At 40.7% G+C, this 16,090-nt stretch overlaps 1 protein-coding gene across 2 annotated transcripts in view; it reads left to right on the top strand.

Moving 5' to 3' along the window:
* The window catches only part of igf1r.L (insulin like growth factor 1 receptor L homeolog), a 166,842-nt gene that overhangs the window by 118,551 nt on the left and 32,201 nt on the right, over window positions 1–16,090 (top strand). For both annotated transcript variants that reach the window (XM_018253259.2, XM_041586870.1), the window contains 6 exons: window positions 1,413–1,722; window positions 2,508–2,650; window positions 6,316–6,460; window positions 13,261–13,475; window positions 14,134–14,260; window positions 15,286–15,524. In XM_018253259.2, coding sequence (XP_018108748.1) covers window positions 1,413–1,722; window positions 2,508–2,650; window positions 6,316–6,460; window positions 13,261–13,475; window positions 14,134–14,260; window positions 15,286–15,524 — 1,179 coding nt within the window. The remainder of the gene's footprint in view (window positions 1–1,412; window positions 1,723–2,507; window positions 2,651–6,315; window positions 6,461–13,260; window positions 13,476–14,133; window positions 14,261–15,285; window positions 15,525–16,090) is intronic.

Genomic DNA, 16,090 nt, shown 5'->3' with positions numbered 1-16,090 from the left:
TACTGCAAAGCACCTTTGCTAAATGTTGAAATGACATACTGCCTGCACATGTTACATTCCAAAGTAGAGCAATGAAAGCAGGTTAACTATAGATATAGACATGGTTAGGAGTAATATGTGAATAGGATGCCTTTTTTACCATCTGAAATTGTGTTTGCACTGTAGCAGCTTTGCAGTTAGCTTTGAGTTTCTTTTTGTGCCCCCTTATACATTTAAAGATCCCACAGTAGCATCACCAATGAATTGTTCTACCGTGTAGAACTCCATGCATACTTAAGGGAAATCTTATCGTTTTTTTTGCTTAAGCGTAGCCGGCTGTTATTACTCTCAGTCCACAAGATGTCTCCTTTAAACCAGTTCCACAGGAATGTAAATAATAGGCACCTGCTGTGATTTCCTCTTGTGTGTGCCTTTGTGAGTGATATTTTCCTGTAACCTATTTCTGTCTTGGAAAAAAAACATTTGCACACCTGTTCCTTGGATGGGTATCACGGAAAGCACACAGCTGCTTCCACTATTATGTGCCACTTGCATAGTGTAACAAATTTACCGATATCTGGACGAAAATTGGGCAGATGTTGGTCTGGCTGGTTCAACTTTCCTGTTGGATCGAGGTCCACATCTGCTGGTCCTTGTGGCCCTCCATCTGACCGATGGCCATAAGGTCATACACTGTACAACGGTTTGCAAGTTTTCTATAAAAATTAAACAGCTGGCATCTATAATAATATGGGTATGACATCCATTATCTGGAAACCTGTTATCCAGAAAGCTAAAAATTACAGAAATGCCATCTTCAATAGACTCTATTTTATCCAAATAATCCACATTTTTAAAATGATTTCCTTTTTCTCTGTAATAATAAAACAGTAGCTTGTACTTGATCCAAACTGAGATATAATTAATCCTTATTGGAAGCAAAACCAACCTATTGAGTACATGTTTTCTAGTAAACTTAAAGTATCCACAAAACCCCAGGTCCCAAGCATTCTAAAGAACAGGCCCCCCACTTGTATAAATATAATATATTTGACCAAAATTAATCTCGTTCTGCCATGTGTTGCGTAGTCCTGTAGCTACAACTACACACACAACCCTTGGTAGCAAACTTCTGATGTTAGCATTGTACCTTCATGCTCAAGGTTATTCCTAAGATTTTGTAAGCAGAACAGTTCAAAGAGTAAAAAAAAAACCTGGCATCTAAAAATAAAAAAAGAGTCTCAAAATGTTTCCCAAATGTTTCTCAAGTTTTGATGTAAAAATGTGGTATATTTCTACAGCATAAAAATGATTTAAAGGGTAAAGAAACTGCTTGTTGGGTGCTCAAATCCAGTTTGCCCCATTATTACTTACTTTGGCTTATCCTTTCATGTATTCATTTTAATAATCCTATGGGTTTTATTTTGTTTCAGTGTGCCCCAGTGTTTGTGGCAAGCGAGCATGTACTGATAACAATGAATGCTGTCACCCAGAATGCTTGGGCAGCTGCACGGCACCCGATAACGACACCGCGTGCGTGGCTTGTCACCACTTCTTCTACGAGGGCCGCTGTGTCCAGACCTGCCCGCCTAACACCTATAGATTTGAAGGGTGGCGCTGCATCACTCGGGAAGTCTGTGCCGTGGTGCATCAATGGGTAAACAGCGTCAATCCATTCATCATTCACAAAGGAGAATGCATTTACGAGTGCCCATCAGGATTCATGCTGAATGACAGCCAGAGGTAATGTACTTTTTCATTTCTTGTAAACATACATAGCAGATAACTGATAAACTGTGTAGTATACAAAGGGATTTTTCAGAACTTAACGGTTATCTACTGTGTATCCTGTAATTGAATGGCTGCCCCATGGCTAAACAGCAGCTTGTTTATATAAACTGTAGTTGTGTTTCTGAAACAAACCAGATGTACCAGTGCAGGGCAATGGTACATTATATTGTCATTCCTTTAAAACATAAAACTATAACATAAATATAATTTTTTGGCGTTACTATTCCTTTAAATTGCTGCACATAGCTTCCCTTGTGCTTATGAATAATGTGAGTTGCAGATACTCCACTGCTGGTATCTGCGTTTCGTACATATTCATGGGTTGCCAGCCAGCAAGAGGTTGCAGTTATTTGGATGATGAATGAGTTGGAATATTTCTGAAGTATTGAGTCAGAAAGGAACATTTTTTCTGGAAATTTTTCCTGTGTGAAGTTGGAAGGTCGTCCAACTAGTAACTGATTGCTAGCATTTCTCAGCTAAAGCACAATGCCAAAGCTAACTCCCAGGAATTGAGCTAAGGGTAGGTGAAAATTGATAGTGACACAGCCAGATATATGGCAGCGTTAAGAGCCCTTGCAGATTCCTCAGATCTGTAATACATTTTACACTGCCAAAGTAGAACAAGTAGGTATTCCACTGTAGTGTGTACTGGCTCAGCATTACTTCTGACCCTACTGGGGGCAACTGATATCGCTTTCTACTGCCACTGACCTTTATCCCCCATCTCTCATTTATAGCATGAGCTGCAGCCCCTGCGAGGGTCCCTGCCCCAAGGTCTGTGAAGAGAAGATGAAAACCATTGATTCTGTTACCTCAGCCCAAATGCTGGAAGGTTGTACTGTCCTGAAGGGGAACCTGCAACTAAATATCCGCAAGGGTCGTAAGTATTGAGTATTGGAAATCTCCGACGATGATTGTTGGATCTTCTGTTCACTGTTGATGATTTTCTTAAATTTACACTTCCCCTGCCCTCTCCAAGTTTAGATCATGACCTGGTATTTTGGCACTTTCTCCATCCACTCATTCTTTAGTAAATACGTGCCAAATCGATGAATCATCCTCTTTCTTTAAAGTAATTGTTTACAAACACAGACGTCCCCTCTCAATGGGCCATTTCTCTACCCTTCACAAAAAAGGACATTTTCATGTGAGACTGTATTACCACATTAAGGGGGTTATTTATGAAAGGTCGAGTTTGTGAGGTTTGTGGGGGGTTTTCCTACCTCTAATAAACTTGAATGTTTGCTTATTTATGAAACCCAAATGTAAAAAATTCCATTGGATGCAAGCGGGTGGGAAAAAATTGAAAACCTGAATCGATCGAGTTATCTGCGAAACACAAATTGATTGAGTTTTCAAGCGAAAACCACCTTAAAAAAAAACCAAAAATCATGTCAAAAAACATCTTCAAATGGTTCAAGGGACCTCTGCCAAAGACTTCTACATGACCTCGACGGGTGTTAGCTAGAGTATTTTCTGATTCGGATTTTAGCAGCTTCAGGGCATAAAAAGTCTCAAAAAAAAATTGAGTTTTTTTAATCCCGAGTTCTTAGTGGAACATCCTAGAAAACTCAACGTTTTTGGGGAAAACACAACTCGACCTTTAAGAAATAACCCCCGAAGTTTGTTGCTTAATAATAACATTGCTTCCATTTGCGAAGAACTACATAGAAATGAGCCTTGTGCCATACAGTAAAGTGCACATGATTATATAGTGATCTACATGTGGCTCTCCATATGTTGCTGAACTATAGCATCTCATGGAGTGCCAACACTTTCTGCATTGGCATTCTGTACAATACATGGGTGTATACATTGAACATACAATTTACATACAATAACAAGAGGCTTATTAATAACCATCGAGTGCAGGTATTAGTGTATGTGTGTGTTGCTTAGTCCCAGGTGTCATTTGGAATGCACTGGATTCACTAGTCCTGCGCTCTCGCACCTGTGGAAACAGCAAGTGTCCAGTGTTGATTTTGGATGCTGTCCTGTTGCTCTCCCCAGCCCAGCTGCTCTTGAACATTTGTGAGCCAGCTCAGTGTCAGCAAGATAATCTCTTAGAGCTACTTCATATTTATATAGCTAGACCTTCAGATGAGCGCAGGACATCTTCCGTCCCTTTTACCCAGGACTCTGATCAACACACTGTAAATCATTGCTTCTGCTCACATGCCTTTCTCTTCATCCTTCAATCCTTCGCTTGGGCTGACAGCACCCAGAGTAACTGTTCCGATGCCAGAGTAAAATCTTTGTGTTGCAGAAGAACATTAAATACCATTCACTTGTTGGGTTGCCTGTACACCAGTCCACTCTGAGTGTTGGGTGGGAAGCGGGGTGATTCAGCAAGAGCATAAAAAAATAGACTGTTTTAGGATTCCAGCCAATCGTAGCGTGTCTCATGCAAACAGTTGCCATAACAGAGTGCATAAGCAGATGTTTTATATTTGTTGGAAATTACAAATAGTCTGAGACAAAGACAGTCTTGTTCCTCTACCTTCATTACACCTCATTGAACTGGTTACTTCCCGGCTGCAATACGCAGTTTGGCTGCAGGTACATTCTGGCTGTAGCACCCACGGGGGCAGCTAAGTGGAAGCGATGGGCAGCTGGCTCTAGACAAGGCTGAAAATGGTGTTTATCACAGCAACATGATTCTGTAGGAAGCTTTGATAATTCATGTGACCCCAGATGGCAGTTACTGGCAAAGGCTGTGCCAAGATGGACACTGTTGAAAGCTCAGAACCTTTTTTTGGCATCTAAATGGTGTATTCTTGGAAATGCAGGCAGAAGACCTTATGAATGGGAGCTTAACAGCATATATTTCCAAATGACTACCTGTCGCTTCCCTGACACAGGACTGGAGTGGGGTTAATTGTATGTTTATTTCATCTGAACAATTCTTTCTTCAGTCCATAGCCCATGAAGCATTGTCTTGTACAAATGCAATAATAGTTACCGATTTTTGGCAACAAAGAGCTCTTTCTTGACAGACTACCCTAATATATATAGGTTCTGTTATCCAGAATGCTTGGGACCTGGGGTTTTCTGAATAACAGATCTTTCCGTAATTTAGATTCTCCCACTTTTAGTCTACTAGAAAATCATGTAAACATTAAATAAACCCAATTGGCTGCTTTCGCTTCCAATAAGGATTAATTATATCTTAGTTTCAATCAAGGTACAGAGAAATTGGATCATTTGGATAAAATGGAGTCTAGGAGAGACAGCCTTCCCATAATTTGGAACTTTCTTGATAATGGGTTTCCATATAACAGATCCCATACCTGTACTATATAGCCCTGGATGTTTGCAGAGAGACTTTTGTAAATATTAAAGTCCAGGTAAAGTCCATTACATTTCTTGTTCAAAGAAAACAAGACCGTAGTGAGTTATAAAAACATGCTGCATATGTACCTTGGGTAAAAACTAATTAAATGCCCCAAAAGAATAAGCAAACACAGAAGTAATATTGGAGCAGCTGGTGTACTGGGTTCCTGGCCTCCATATGGAAAATATTTCAGTGATTTATTGTTAAATTGAAATCCAAATGCTTGCACATATTCAGCACATAACATTCTGTTTAAATGGGGAAGAGGGTGGTCACTGGGTCCATTCTCTGCCTGCATTGCATTTGCATTGATTCATCTGTGCTGTGTCAAAATACATTTATCATTTTAACTAAAGGTTCAACTCTCTTGCCCTCTTTACATCAGCAGGGTGAAGTAAAGAGGGCAAGAGAGTTGGACCTTTAGTTAAAATGATAACGAAAGGGCAAGAGAGTTGGAGCTTTAGTTAAAATGATAACGAAAGGGCAAGAGAGTTGGACCTTTAGTTAAAATGATCACTAAAGGGCAAGAGAGTTGGACCTTTAGTTAAAATGATAACTAAAGGGCAACAGATTTGGTCCTTTAGTTAAAATGATAACGAAAGGGCAAGAGATTTGGAGCTTTAGTTAAAATGATAACGAAAGGGCAAGAGAGTTGGACCTTTAGTTAAAATGATCACTAAAGGGCAAGAGAGTTGGACCTTTAGTTAAAATGATACCGAAAGGGCAAGAGAGTTGGACCTTTAGTTAAAATGATAACGAAGGGGCAAGGGAGTTGGACCTTTAGTTAAAATGATCGCTAAAGGGCAAGAGAGTTGGACCTTTAGTTAAAATGATCGCTAAAGGGCAAGAGAGTTGGACCTTTAGTTATCATTTTAACTGAAGGTCCAACTCTCTTGCCCTCTTTACTTCATCCTGCTTATGTAAATCATAAACCATACATTCACATATATATTCTAGATTTTTGTTTTTTATTTGTGGTATGTATCTAAACACTGCATGTTACCAAAGTGCCATATTGGCTGCTGGCTGCTGGCTGCTAAAAATATAATGGTATTGAAGGAATTCCGCATTTCTCCTATATCCCTTACAGCTGGAAAGTAATACCATGAACTTAGTAATGTCAAGGAGTGAATATGAGAGAGAAAATAACTCTTTTAAATAAACGTAATAATGTTTTTCTTAAGGATTAAGTTGACGTTGTCTCCTTACAGAAAATATTGCTTCGGAGTTGGAGAATTTCTTGGGTCTTATAGAGACGGTCACTGGCTATGTGAAGATTCGTCACTCCCATGCATTGGTATCTCTTTCTTTCCTGAAAAGTCTGCGCTACATCCTGGGAGAGGAGCAAATGCCTGGGTGAGTAGTTGACTATGTCAGTGCTGTGAAAGGAAGATTATTAGGCACCTACATAAGGTTCTAGTGTATTCTCGGTAGTGGGCGGATGTAGAAAAGCCTGTGGTGCAATCATGCAGACTATGGTCAATAAAAATCCCTTGGAAAGGCTTACCTATCTCTTGGAAATCCAGCAAGAACACCTTGAACCTTTTCCCAATTATATGTATATCTGTGCTCTCTCTTTTTTTATCATTATATAAAAAAAAAATAATTATTGTTTTTGTTGTACATGTAATGCTGTGCTTTTATAAAACATCAACAGTGCACCATAGTGACAGCGGGGACCATGGTTATACAGATTGGATATCTATTTAAGGTTAAACAAATATGTATATTTTACAATAAATGTAAATATAAACAATGTAATATCCAAATCACATCTACTTGTGGATTTGTTAACTAACATGATATCTGCTCTCTTTAGTAATGGTGGGCAAATGCTGTCTGATCTGCTCGCTTGGCAAGCATGCTGGTAAAAGCTGGGGAGGTTGCTATATAAGCAAATCTTTGCTCCATTTGTATACCAATAAACTGGGCCAAAATGGGATGATCCGATTTGGTCTCTAGTCCAATAATCAGATCACAATGGGGGCCTGTGGAGACCCATCAAGAGAGTACTTCATCAACATGCCAATGCATTCCATGCCCAAAGGAACAATCTAAACTGTCCATATACACGTGGCCAATTTTTGGTCAGTTTTTGTTGCCCCAAAGAAGAGGTCAGTTTTGGTAGGCTGTCGGGAGGCTCCCATTTTACAGGTCAATAAGATAATTTGTCTGTGTGGGGCCAACTCTAATCTATATATTCTGTGTTAGAAGGAACCAGTAAACCCCCGATTCTCTAAAGAATCGTTAATGAAAGAATGCTAACAACAGTGAGGCAGCAAAATGCGATGGGTGCTGATTCACTCTGCATTCCCAGGCAGCAACTGACGACGCTAATTTGTGGGGATGTAGACTGAATCTGTGCCTATTGCTTGTTATTACCTATCTGCTATTAGAATTTTTACATTTTGAGTTTATTGGTAGTAAAGTGTTACTGAAAAATTTCTTTATAAACAACATTTTTTGTGAAAATGTTCTCCTGTCCTTGAATGAGTTCTCCCTGGTGAGCTGTATTTAAAATCTTGACTTTAACATCAGATGAACGCTGCACTCTTGAAAATGCAACATAAAGTTGACCATGACCAAACACAGGCTCAGATAGGTAAATGCCGACTTTATCCAATGTTTGTCCTTGTGATTTGTTGATTGTCATGGCAAATGCAGCCTTAACGGGGAATTGTCGTCGTTTAAGTTTAAAAGGTAATTCGTGGTCAGAACTGGTAAGGTCAATTCTGGGAATCAAAACAGTATCACCGCTATGGGATCCTGTAAGCACTTCTGCCTTGATAACATTTTGTCTCATGCTCTTCACAACCAACCGTGTACCGTTACATAAACCTTGCTTAGTGTTAAGGTTTCTTAACAGCATGACTATCCTATATACTAATCGAAGGCCTATCTATGTCCTGAGTGGCGGGGAGGCAGATGCGCACGCAACTTCGGTTAAGGAATGCGCGCGCAACTTCAGCCGAAAGACATAGATGCGGCCTTCGATTAGCAGATGCGCGCGCAACTTCAGCCGAAGCCTTCGATTAGCAGATGCGCGCGCAAGAGTCGGACACTGTGGAGTAGCTGCCGGTACTGGTGACAGAGGCAGACAGTTTATTAACTGGTGTGACAGAGGCAGTGGAGTAGCTGCCGGCACTGGTGACAGAGGCAGTGGAGTAGCTGCCGGTACTGGTGACAGAGGCAGACAGTTTATTAACTGGTGTGACAGAGGCAGTGGAGTAGCTGCTGGCAGTCGGCACTGGTGACAGAGGCAGTGGAGTAGCTGCCGGCACTGGTGACAGAGGCAGTGGAGTAGCTGCTGGCAGTCGGCACTGGTGACAGAGGCAGTGGAGTAGCTGCCGGCACTGGTGACAGAGGCAGTGGAGTAGCTGCCGGTACTGGTGACAGAGGCAGACAGTTTATTAACTGGTGTGACAGAGGCAGTGGAGTAGCTGCTGGCACTGGTGACAGAGGCAGTGGAGTAGCTGCCGGTACTGGTGACAGAGGCAGACAGTTTATTAACTGGTGTGACAGAGGCAGTGGAGTAGCTGCTGGCACTGGTGACAGAGGCAGTGGAGTAGCTGCCGGCACTGGTGACAGAGGCAGTGGAGTAGCTGCCGGTACTGGTGACCGAGGCAGACAGTTTATTAACTGGTGTGACAGAGGCAGTGGAGTAGCTGCTGGCAGTGGTTGTGCTAGTTTAGTAGCTGTATCTCCAAATGGTGCCCCTGATGGCTTCAGCAGAGAGATGTAGTGAGGAACAACACACTGTATGAACAGTCTTGAGGAGATTTAACTGAGGAGAAAGGGCGAAATGGAATATACAGACGTTCAGTGGGCGGATTAGTTTGCTTTGACCCTTGTGACCTGAATGGTGCGTGTTGATTGGGCAGCGCGGTGCCACCCACGCAGGTACGCAAGATCCTAACCTTTCGGCTGAAGTTGCGCGCGCATCTGCGCATCTGCCTCCCTAGATCCTAACCTTTCGGCTGAAGTTGCGCGCGCATCTGCTAATCGAAGGCTTCGGCTGAAGTTGCGCGCACATCTGCTAATCGAAGGCCGCATCTATGTCTTTCGGCTGAAGTTGCGCGCGCATTCCTTAACCGAAGTTGCGTGCGCATCTGCCTCCCCGCCACTCGGGACATAGATAGGCCTTCGATTAGTATATAGGATGTCACAGGGCTTCTTATTCTACCTCCCCTTACACTTTACTGTATTTGTACCTAAACCATCACTCCTGTCAACCCACTTTGTGCTAGGGATTTCTACTTATTGTTGTTTCCAGTTTTTTCTGTGTCCACATGTGCAATTCTTTGTACTGCCACTCCTCTACAGCTATTGATTTTATCGCTGTTCATAAATGTTCCTATTGCTTTTCATCCCATTCCTATTAGAGTTTTCCCATTTTATGTAAGATCAGCAGTTCTTAAAGGGGACCCGTCACCCAAAATGAACTTTAATTACACTATATAAATTATTTGAATCTTGTTTCCTTCAGTCTGGGAATTCAAAATGATAGCAAGCAGGCAGGAGCCATTTTGTGGACACTGTTATTAAGGCAAGCCTTGTATCATCTCAGAATCTTGTTTATGCACCAGAATGTGGGACCTGATGTCCATCCCCATTCCCTGGCTACACAATTAAATGGTGAAGAGAACGGGGGAATGTGGGGAGAGCAGTGATATCTAGGAAGTGCTGAATGGAAAGTGAATGTAATTGTCTGCCCCGCCTCTATGCCCATGGCATAGAGGAGGGGCAGCCAATATTTGATTGACAGCTGAGATTTTTAAATGAGCTTACAACAGCTATGAATGCTTTAATAAAAAATAGAAATTGGATTTCATGTTTAATTTGAAAAGGACTTTTATTATACAGATTTTTGTGTCTGGGTGACAGGTCCACTTTAAGATGGCCATAGATTTGCAGATATCGAACGATCGCTCTGTGCCTTCTCCCAACCTGCCACTAACCATTCAGATCAAACAAAGTAGTAAAAGAACAGATCAGACGATGTTCTGCCCCTGACAGCAATCGTATGAAAGTTATGTCTGACAAAAGCTGGTGACAGTCTCCCACTGAAATCGTCAGATCGGCAATACATGCAGAGGTATTATCGGCAGCCGACAGAAATTTTCTAATCTGTCCGATCGTCTGAACAACTGATCACCATGCCACAAAAAATGTCTGGATACTCTACATTCTGCCTGAAAATTCGTATGATCAAATCTTTGCGTCTATGGCCAGCTTAACTCTCTTTCTCCCTCACTGTTCACAGTGCAGAACTGATCCAGATCCTCTTTATTCACCCCTCACTTTCCAGTTTACAGTGCTAAGCCCCCAGCTTTTAGAGCTGCTATAATGAGTTCTGCTACTACTCCTGGCACCTCTGCCCCCTAAAGCTCTTCTTATTCTGTGTTTTCATACGACACAAACTAGAACTGTTTCCCCAGCCATCCCTACCACCTCTTGTTCAGCTATCATCCCCTGGATACAGAGAGGCCTTTTGGCAGAAAAGGGTTATTGGTTATTTTTCTGAGAGCTGGAATGCCAGTGTTTGGACACATTCCATTTCTCTCCTGGTTTATCATTTCACTCCAACACACAAGACAAACCTGTTCTCTGTCATAAAGACTTGGGTGAGGGACGAGGGGGCTCCTGTTCTGGGGAAGTGTAGCTTTAGAGGTCCTGGGAAAGCAGTGTATCGGTTGGTTTATGTGACCTGCTTGGATTAAGTTTCCTACACCAGGAATTCCTGGCATCTCTGCTGCTTTTTACTTCATTTCTCAAGCTACTCATAGGAATGTGTCAAGGATTTTTTAAATTCTGCATCCTACATCAGCTGACATTAAAGTCCAAAGCGCACACAACGTCTATTTTTTTCACCTTCTAATATTCTGTCAGTTCCGGCAAGTGTACTATTTTTAAATATCTCGTTTAAAAATTGCAATAAGCAATTCTCTGTTTAGATAAACATAGAGCACCCATTGTCACAAAAAATCTGACACTTTATTTACATCTAAATTTTCTGTCAGTAAGAAATACTCAGCTTTGGTCTGATTTCTATAAAAATGCAGTCATGCTTTTTAGCTTGTCTTTGTCTCAGGCAGTGGGAAACTGCTGTCGATCAGAAAAATTAAATCACGTGGGACAGGTATGGGACCTGTTATCCAGAATGCTCAGGACCTGGGGTTTTCCGGATAACGGATTTTTTTGTAATTTGGTTCTTCATACTTTAAGTCTACTAGAAAATCACTTTAACGTTAAATAAACCCAATAGGCTGGTTTTGCTTCCAATAAGGATTCATTATATCTTAGTTAGGATCATGTACAAGCTACTGTTTTATTATTAAAGAGAAAAAGAAAATAATTTTTACAAATTTGGATAAAATAGAGTCTATGGTAGACGGCCTTTCCATAATTCGGAGCTTTCTGGATAACAGGTTTCCGGATAACGGATCCCATACCTGCATCTTTTTGCATCAGATGCTGCAATTCATGCAGTGCAATATCAGTGCCACATAACATCCAGTAGGAACAAATTCTGCAGACTACTGTTTTTGAAAATAGAATTTAGAATTTTTAGACATGAGATCAATTAGCAAACTGAGAATGTTCTTTCCTCATTGAGCCAAACTTGCTCAAGTACAGTCACGTGTTGGAAGGGTTTTTTTTAGGCAAGCAATCTGCCCTGAGCAAGATGAGTGCTTGTAGCTGGGACAGCCCTGGCATTAATGCTAGTCATTGTCTGTTATGTTATTTGTTTTTTATAAGGGCAGAGACACGCGCTGCATTTCGGGGGGGATTAGTCGCCTGGCGACAAATCTCCTCTTCTTTGGGGCAACAAATCTCCTCTTCTTTGGGGCAACAAATCTCCTCTTCTTTGGGGCAACAAATCTCCCACAAACTGCCCCCCCCCCGGCTAGAATGTAAATTGCCGGCGGGGTGGCACTCTGAGCGCTTTGTTTTCCGAAGTTGCCTCACAAGGAAACTTTGGTCCAGTGGGAAGGCAGAGGAGGCAGTTCGGGGAGATTAGTAGCCCCGAAGAATAGGAGATTTGTCGCCAGGCGACTAATCTCCCTGAATTGCAGCGTGTGTCTCTGCCCTAAAAGGAAGATTTTCAACTTACATCTACTTGTCTGCTTAACTGTGCCCCGCTATGTCAGGTGTAATTAATGTGCAGTGTTAAAGGGTTTGTTTGCCTTTAAATTAACTTTTAGCATGATGTTGAGAGTAATATTTTGAGACAATTTGCAATTGTTTTTTTTCCAGTTGGTTATATTTTTATGGCTTTTGAGTCAGCAGCTCTCCAGTGTGCAATTTCAGATGGTTGCTAGGATCTATATAATCCTAGTAACCATGTACTGATTTAAATGAGAGACTGTAAAATGAATAGGAGAGGGCCTGGATAAAAAGATGACTAATAAAAAGTAGCAGTAACAATATATTTGCAGCATTTCAGAAGAAGTAAGCAATTAATTAAAAAAAACTATAAAAAATAAATAATGAAGACCACTTTAAAAATTGCTTAGAATTAGCTGTTCTATAACATACTACCTTGAAGGTGAACCACCACTTAATGGAAAATAACATCTCTCGTAAAGAAAACCTTTCAACCTCAAGTTCAGGGATCCCCAAACTTTTGAACCCGTGAGCAACATTCAGAAGTAAAAGGAGTTGGGGAGCAACACAAGCATGAAAAATGTTCTTGGGGTGCCAAATAAGGGCTGTGATTGGCCATTTAGTAGCCCCTATGTGGATTGTCAACCTACATTGAGGCTCTGTTTGGCAGTACATCTGGTTTTTAAACAACCAAAACTTGCCTCCAAGCCTGGAATTCAAAAATAAGCTCCTGCTTTGAGGCCACTGGGAGCAACATCCAAGGGGTTGGAGAGCAACATGTTGCTCACGAGCTACTCGTTGTGGATCACTGCTCTAGTTGAAGTACAACTCTTATTTAGAGGGAACAGTTGTCCCATGAAAGCAAATGGTTTCCTTAGTGGTGTTTAAAAACTGAAACCAGAACTGTCTCTGCACTCTATTTCTCAGATGTTATCAGTTAATACCCTATTTGTTAGCTGACAATGGCAATAATGTAGATAAATATGTTATAGCTGATGGCGTTACCCTAATGCTGCTTAATTTGTGCCTTCCTGTTTTTAATTTTGCAGAAATTATTCCTTTTACGTCTTTGACAATAACAACCTACAGCAGCTGTGGGACTGGTCGAAGCACAACCTCACCATCAAAGAGGGCAAAATACGCTTTGCATTCAACTCCAAGCTATGCGCTTCTGAGATTTACCGCATGGAGGAAGTAACCGGAACAAAGGGGAGGCAGACTGAAGAGGACATCAGCCTCAGTACTAATGGAAATATGGCATCATGTGAGTGTTCTTTGCAGCAGAACCACCTTGTAAATTGAAATGGTTGGACATGGCTGCTCTAAAAGTTATTCATTATTTTACTTACCCTTGGGGCAGATTTATTATGGGTAATTTCGATTTTTTTTTTTTTTTTTTTTATGGTCAAAACTCTCAAACTCAAATAGTGAATTATCCAAACTCGATTCAAGTTTTAAATTGAATTCCAAGATTTATCAAATGCTGGCCCTTTAAAAAGTCAAATTCCACTATTTGCCACCTAAAGCCTGCCGAGTTCATGTATATGTCCATGGGAGAGGTCCAGTGACCATTTTTATGCTGTTATTAGCCTTTCTGACATTCACCTTCTTTTCCGGAGAAAAAACTTGAATCGGGTTTAGTCAAATTCAAATCAAATTAGATTGGAGTTTTTGCGTCTGGAATATTCGTCAAAATTTTAGATATTTGATTTTTTTAATAAATAACCCCCATTCGATATTCAGGTATAATCAAATTTAATAGAGTTAACAAAAAAAAATTCACATGAATTCGAAATTCAAACTTTAATAAATGTGCCTCTTAATGTATGAAAACAAAATCTATTTGTTGTATTTACTGAAAGTCCAAATATTTAAAAAATGGTGTTTCTTTTTACTAATATACCCATCTGTGTCATTTGCAGGCGAGAGTCATGTCTTAAATTTCACCTCCAATAGCACCAGTAAGAACCGGATTAAGTTTACATGGGAGCGTTACAGGCCACCTGATTACAGAGACCTTATCAGCTTCACTGTCTACTACAAAGAGGCGTGAGTCCCACATTACAGTTATATTTCTGGGGCACTTTCTTACCCAAGAAAAGGTCAATCTAAAAACGTTGGCACTGATAAATGCGTAAAGCTGGCATGAATTGTACCATAGTTAGTGTAACGTCTTTGATGAGTATCAAGGGCAGAGCAAAATTAAATTTGAGGAGGTCTAATACTCCACAATAAATTAGGTTAGGAATTCTGCACCTTATGTATTGTACAAGCTCAGAGCCACCACAGCCCTTAAACATTGAACATGTCTTTGAAAATTCCCTCACTGCTCCTTATCCATTTTCTGCTGATTCACATTCTCTGTTATCAGATACCTGAACCTAGGGACCAGCTCACCACATACAGTACATACATTATAACATTCATGATTGGTAATTAATTCAGATTCACGTTGCATGGCGGAAACCCTGTAGAGAGTGGGGGTATGGGGGTTTTTTCTACAGGGTTTCTTTCTCCTTTAAAGTGCAGCAAGAAAGAAACACAATAATATTGCAAGACAACAAATGTAAAAATGTAACCATATAAGTGGGCATAATGCTGCAGAATGGTGAGAAATCTAGTATCATCTAAATAAGGAGATGATCTGGCAAGAAATTATTATTATTATGGAAAATCTGTTATTTATATTGCACCAATCATTTTCACAGCGTTGCTTATGCATTATTCACATGAGTCCCTGCCCCAGAGGAGCTTGCAGTCTAAGGTCCCTATTACATTCACACGCACTATGGTCAATTAATCAGAAGCAAGTTAACTGTGGCTGTCTTTGTTTCTCAAAGAAGCGTATGTCTGTGTTAAGGCACAACAGAAACAACACAGCTGCCATACTTTGTGGCAGTCCCAGCATGAAACCCAAAGCAGGAAAGTTCTTTGAAAACCTGGGCAATCCGAAAATGGATTTTTATATTTTGATTTTAGATCTCCTTTAACGTTCAGTTCATTCCCATTTTGCTGCATTCAGCTTTTAGGCTTTCCTCTGATTATGTCTCTGGTTTCTTTTTCTTGCACTTCAGACCGTTCAGTAATGTAACCGAATATGATGGTCAGGATGCATGCGGATCCAACAGCTGGAATATGGTGGATGTGGACCTCCCAGCCAGCAAGGAAAGTGACCCTGGAATCCTCCTGCAGGGACTAAAGCCTTGGACACAATATGCAGTCTATGTGAAGGCTATAACCCTTACCATGCTGGAGAGCCGTCATATCCATGGTGCCAAGAGCAAGATCATATATATGCGAACAGATGCAGCAGGTATGCAAAGTCCACACTTCCCTATAAGTACTAGTTAACCCAAACACTTTCCTTGTACATATGCATGGAATCCCCGCACCTCTTGCAAGATTCAGCCAAAGCAAATCAATCCCCTAACAACATATGATGTTAAAGTGCTGGATACCAGTAGTCAGAACATTCAAAGCATATACATATAGTGACATGGAGTCAACCATTTTTGAAACATGATGCAGTAGTCTGTATTGTTTACAATTTTTATTATGTAAAATAGAATCAGATTCCATATTTGGTTTATTGTTTTTTTTGGCCGTCCTGGTTTTTCTTCCAAATTCAAGGTTAATGGGAACATTTTTTTGTGTTATTAAAGGAACAGTTCAGTGTTAAAATGTGTAAAGTGCTGTGCAAAATAAAAATGTTTCTAATATAGTTAGCCAAAAATGTAATGTCTAAAGGCTGGAGTGACTGGATGTCTAATAGAATCCAAATTTCTGCTTTGCAGCTCTCTAACTGTGGGTTCATCAGTGACATGGGCCATAACTGTTCAGTGAGTTTGCAATTGATACTTAGCATGCAGCTGAGATTCA

The sequence above is a fragment of the Xenopus laevis genome, chromosome 3L (assembly GCF_017654675.1).
Source record: "Xenopus laevis strain J_2021 chromosome 3L, Xenopus_laevis_v10.1, whole genome shotgun sequence".
Classification (NCBI taxonomy): Eukaryota; Metazoa; Chordata; class Amphibia; order Anura; family Pipidae; genus Xenopus; species Xenopus laevis.
This window is presented reverse-complemented; position numbering and strand designations above follow the sequence as displayed.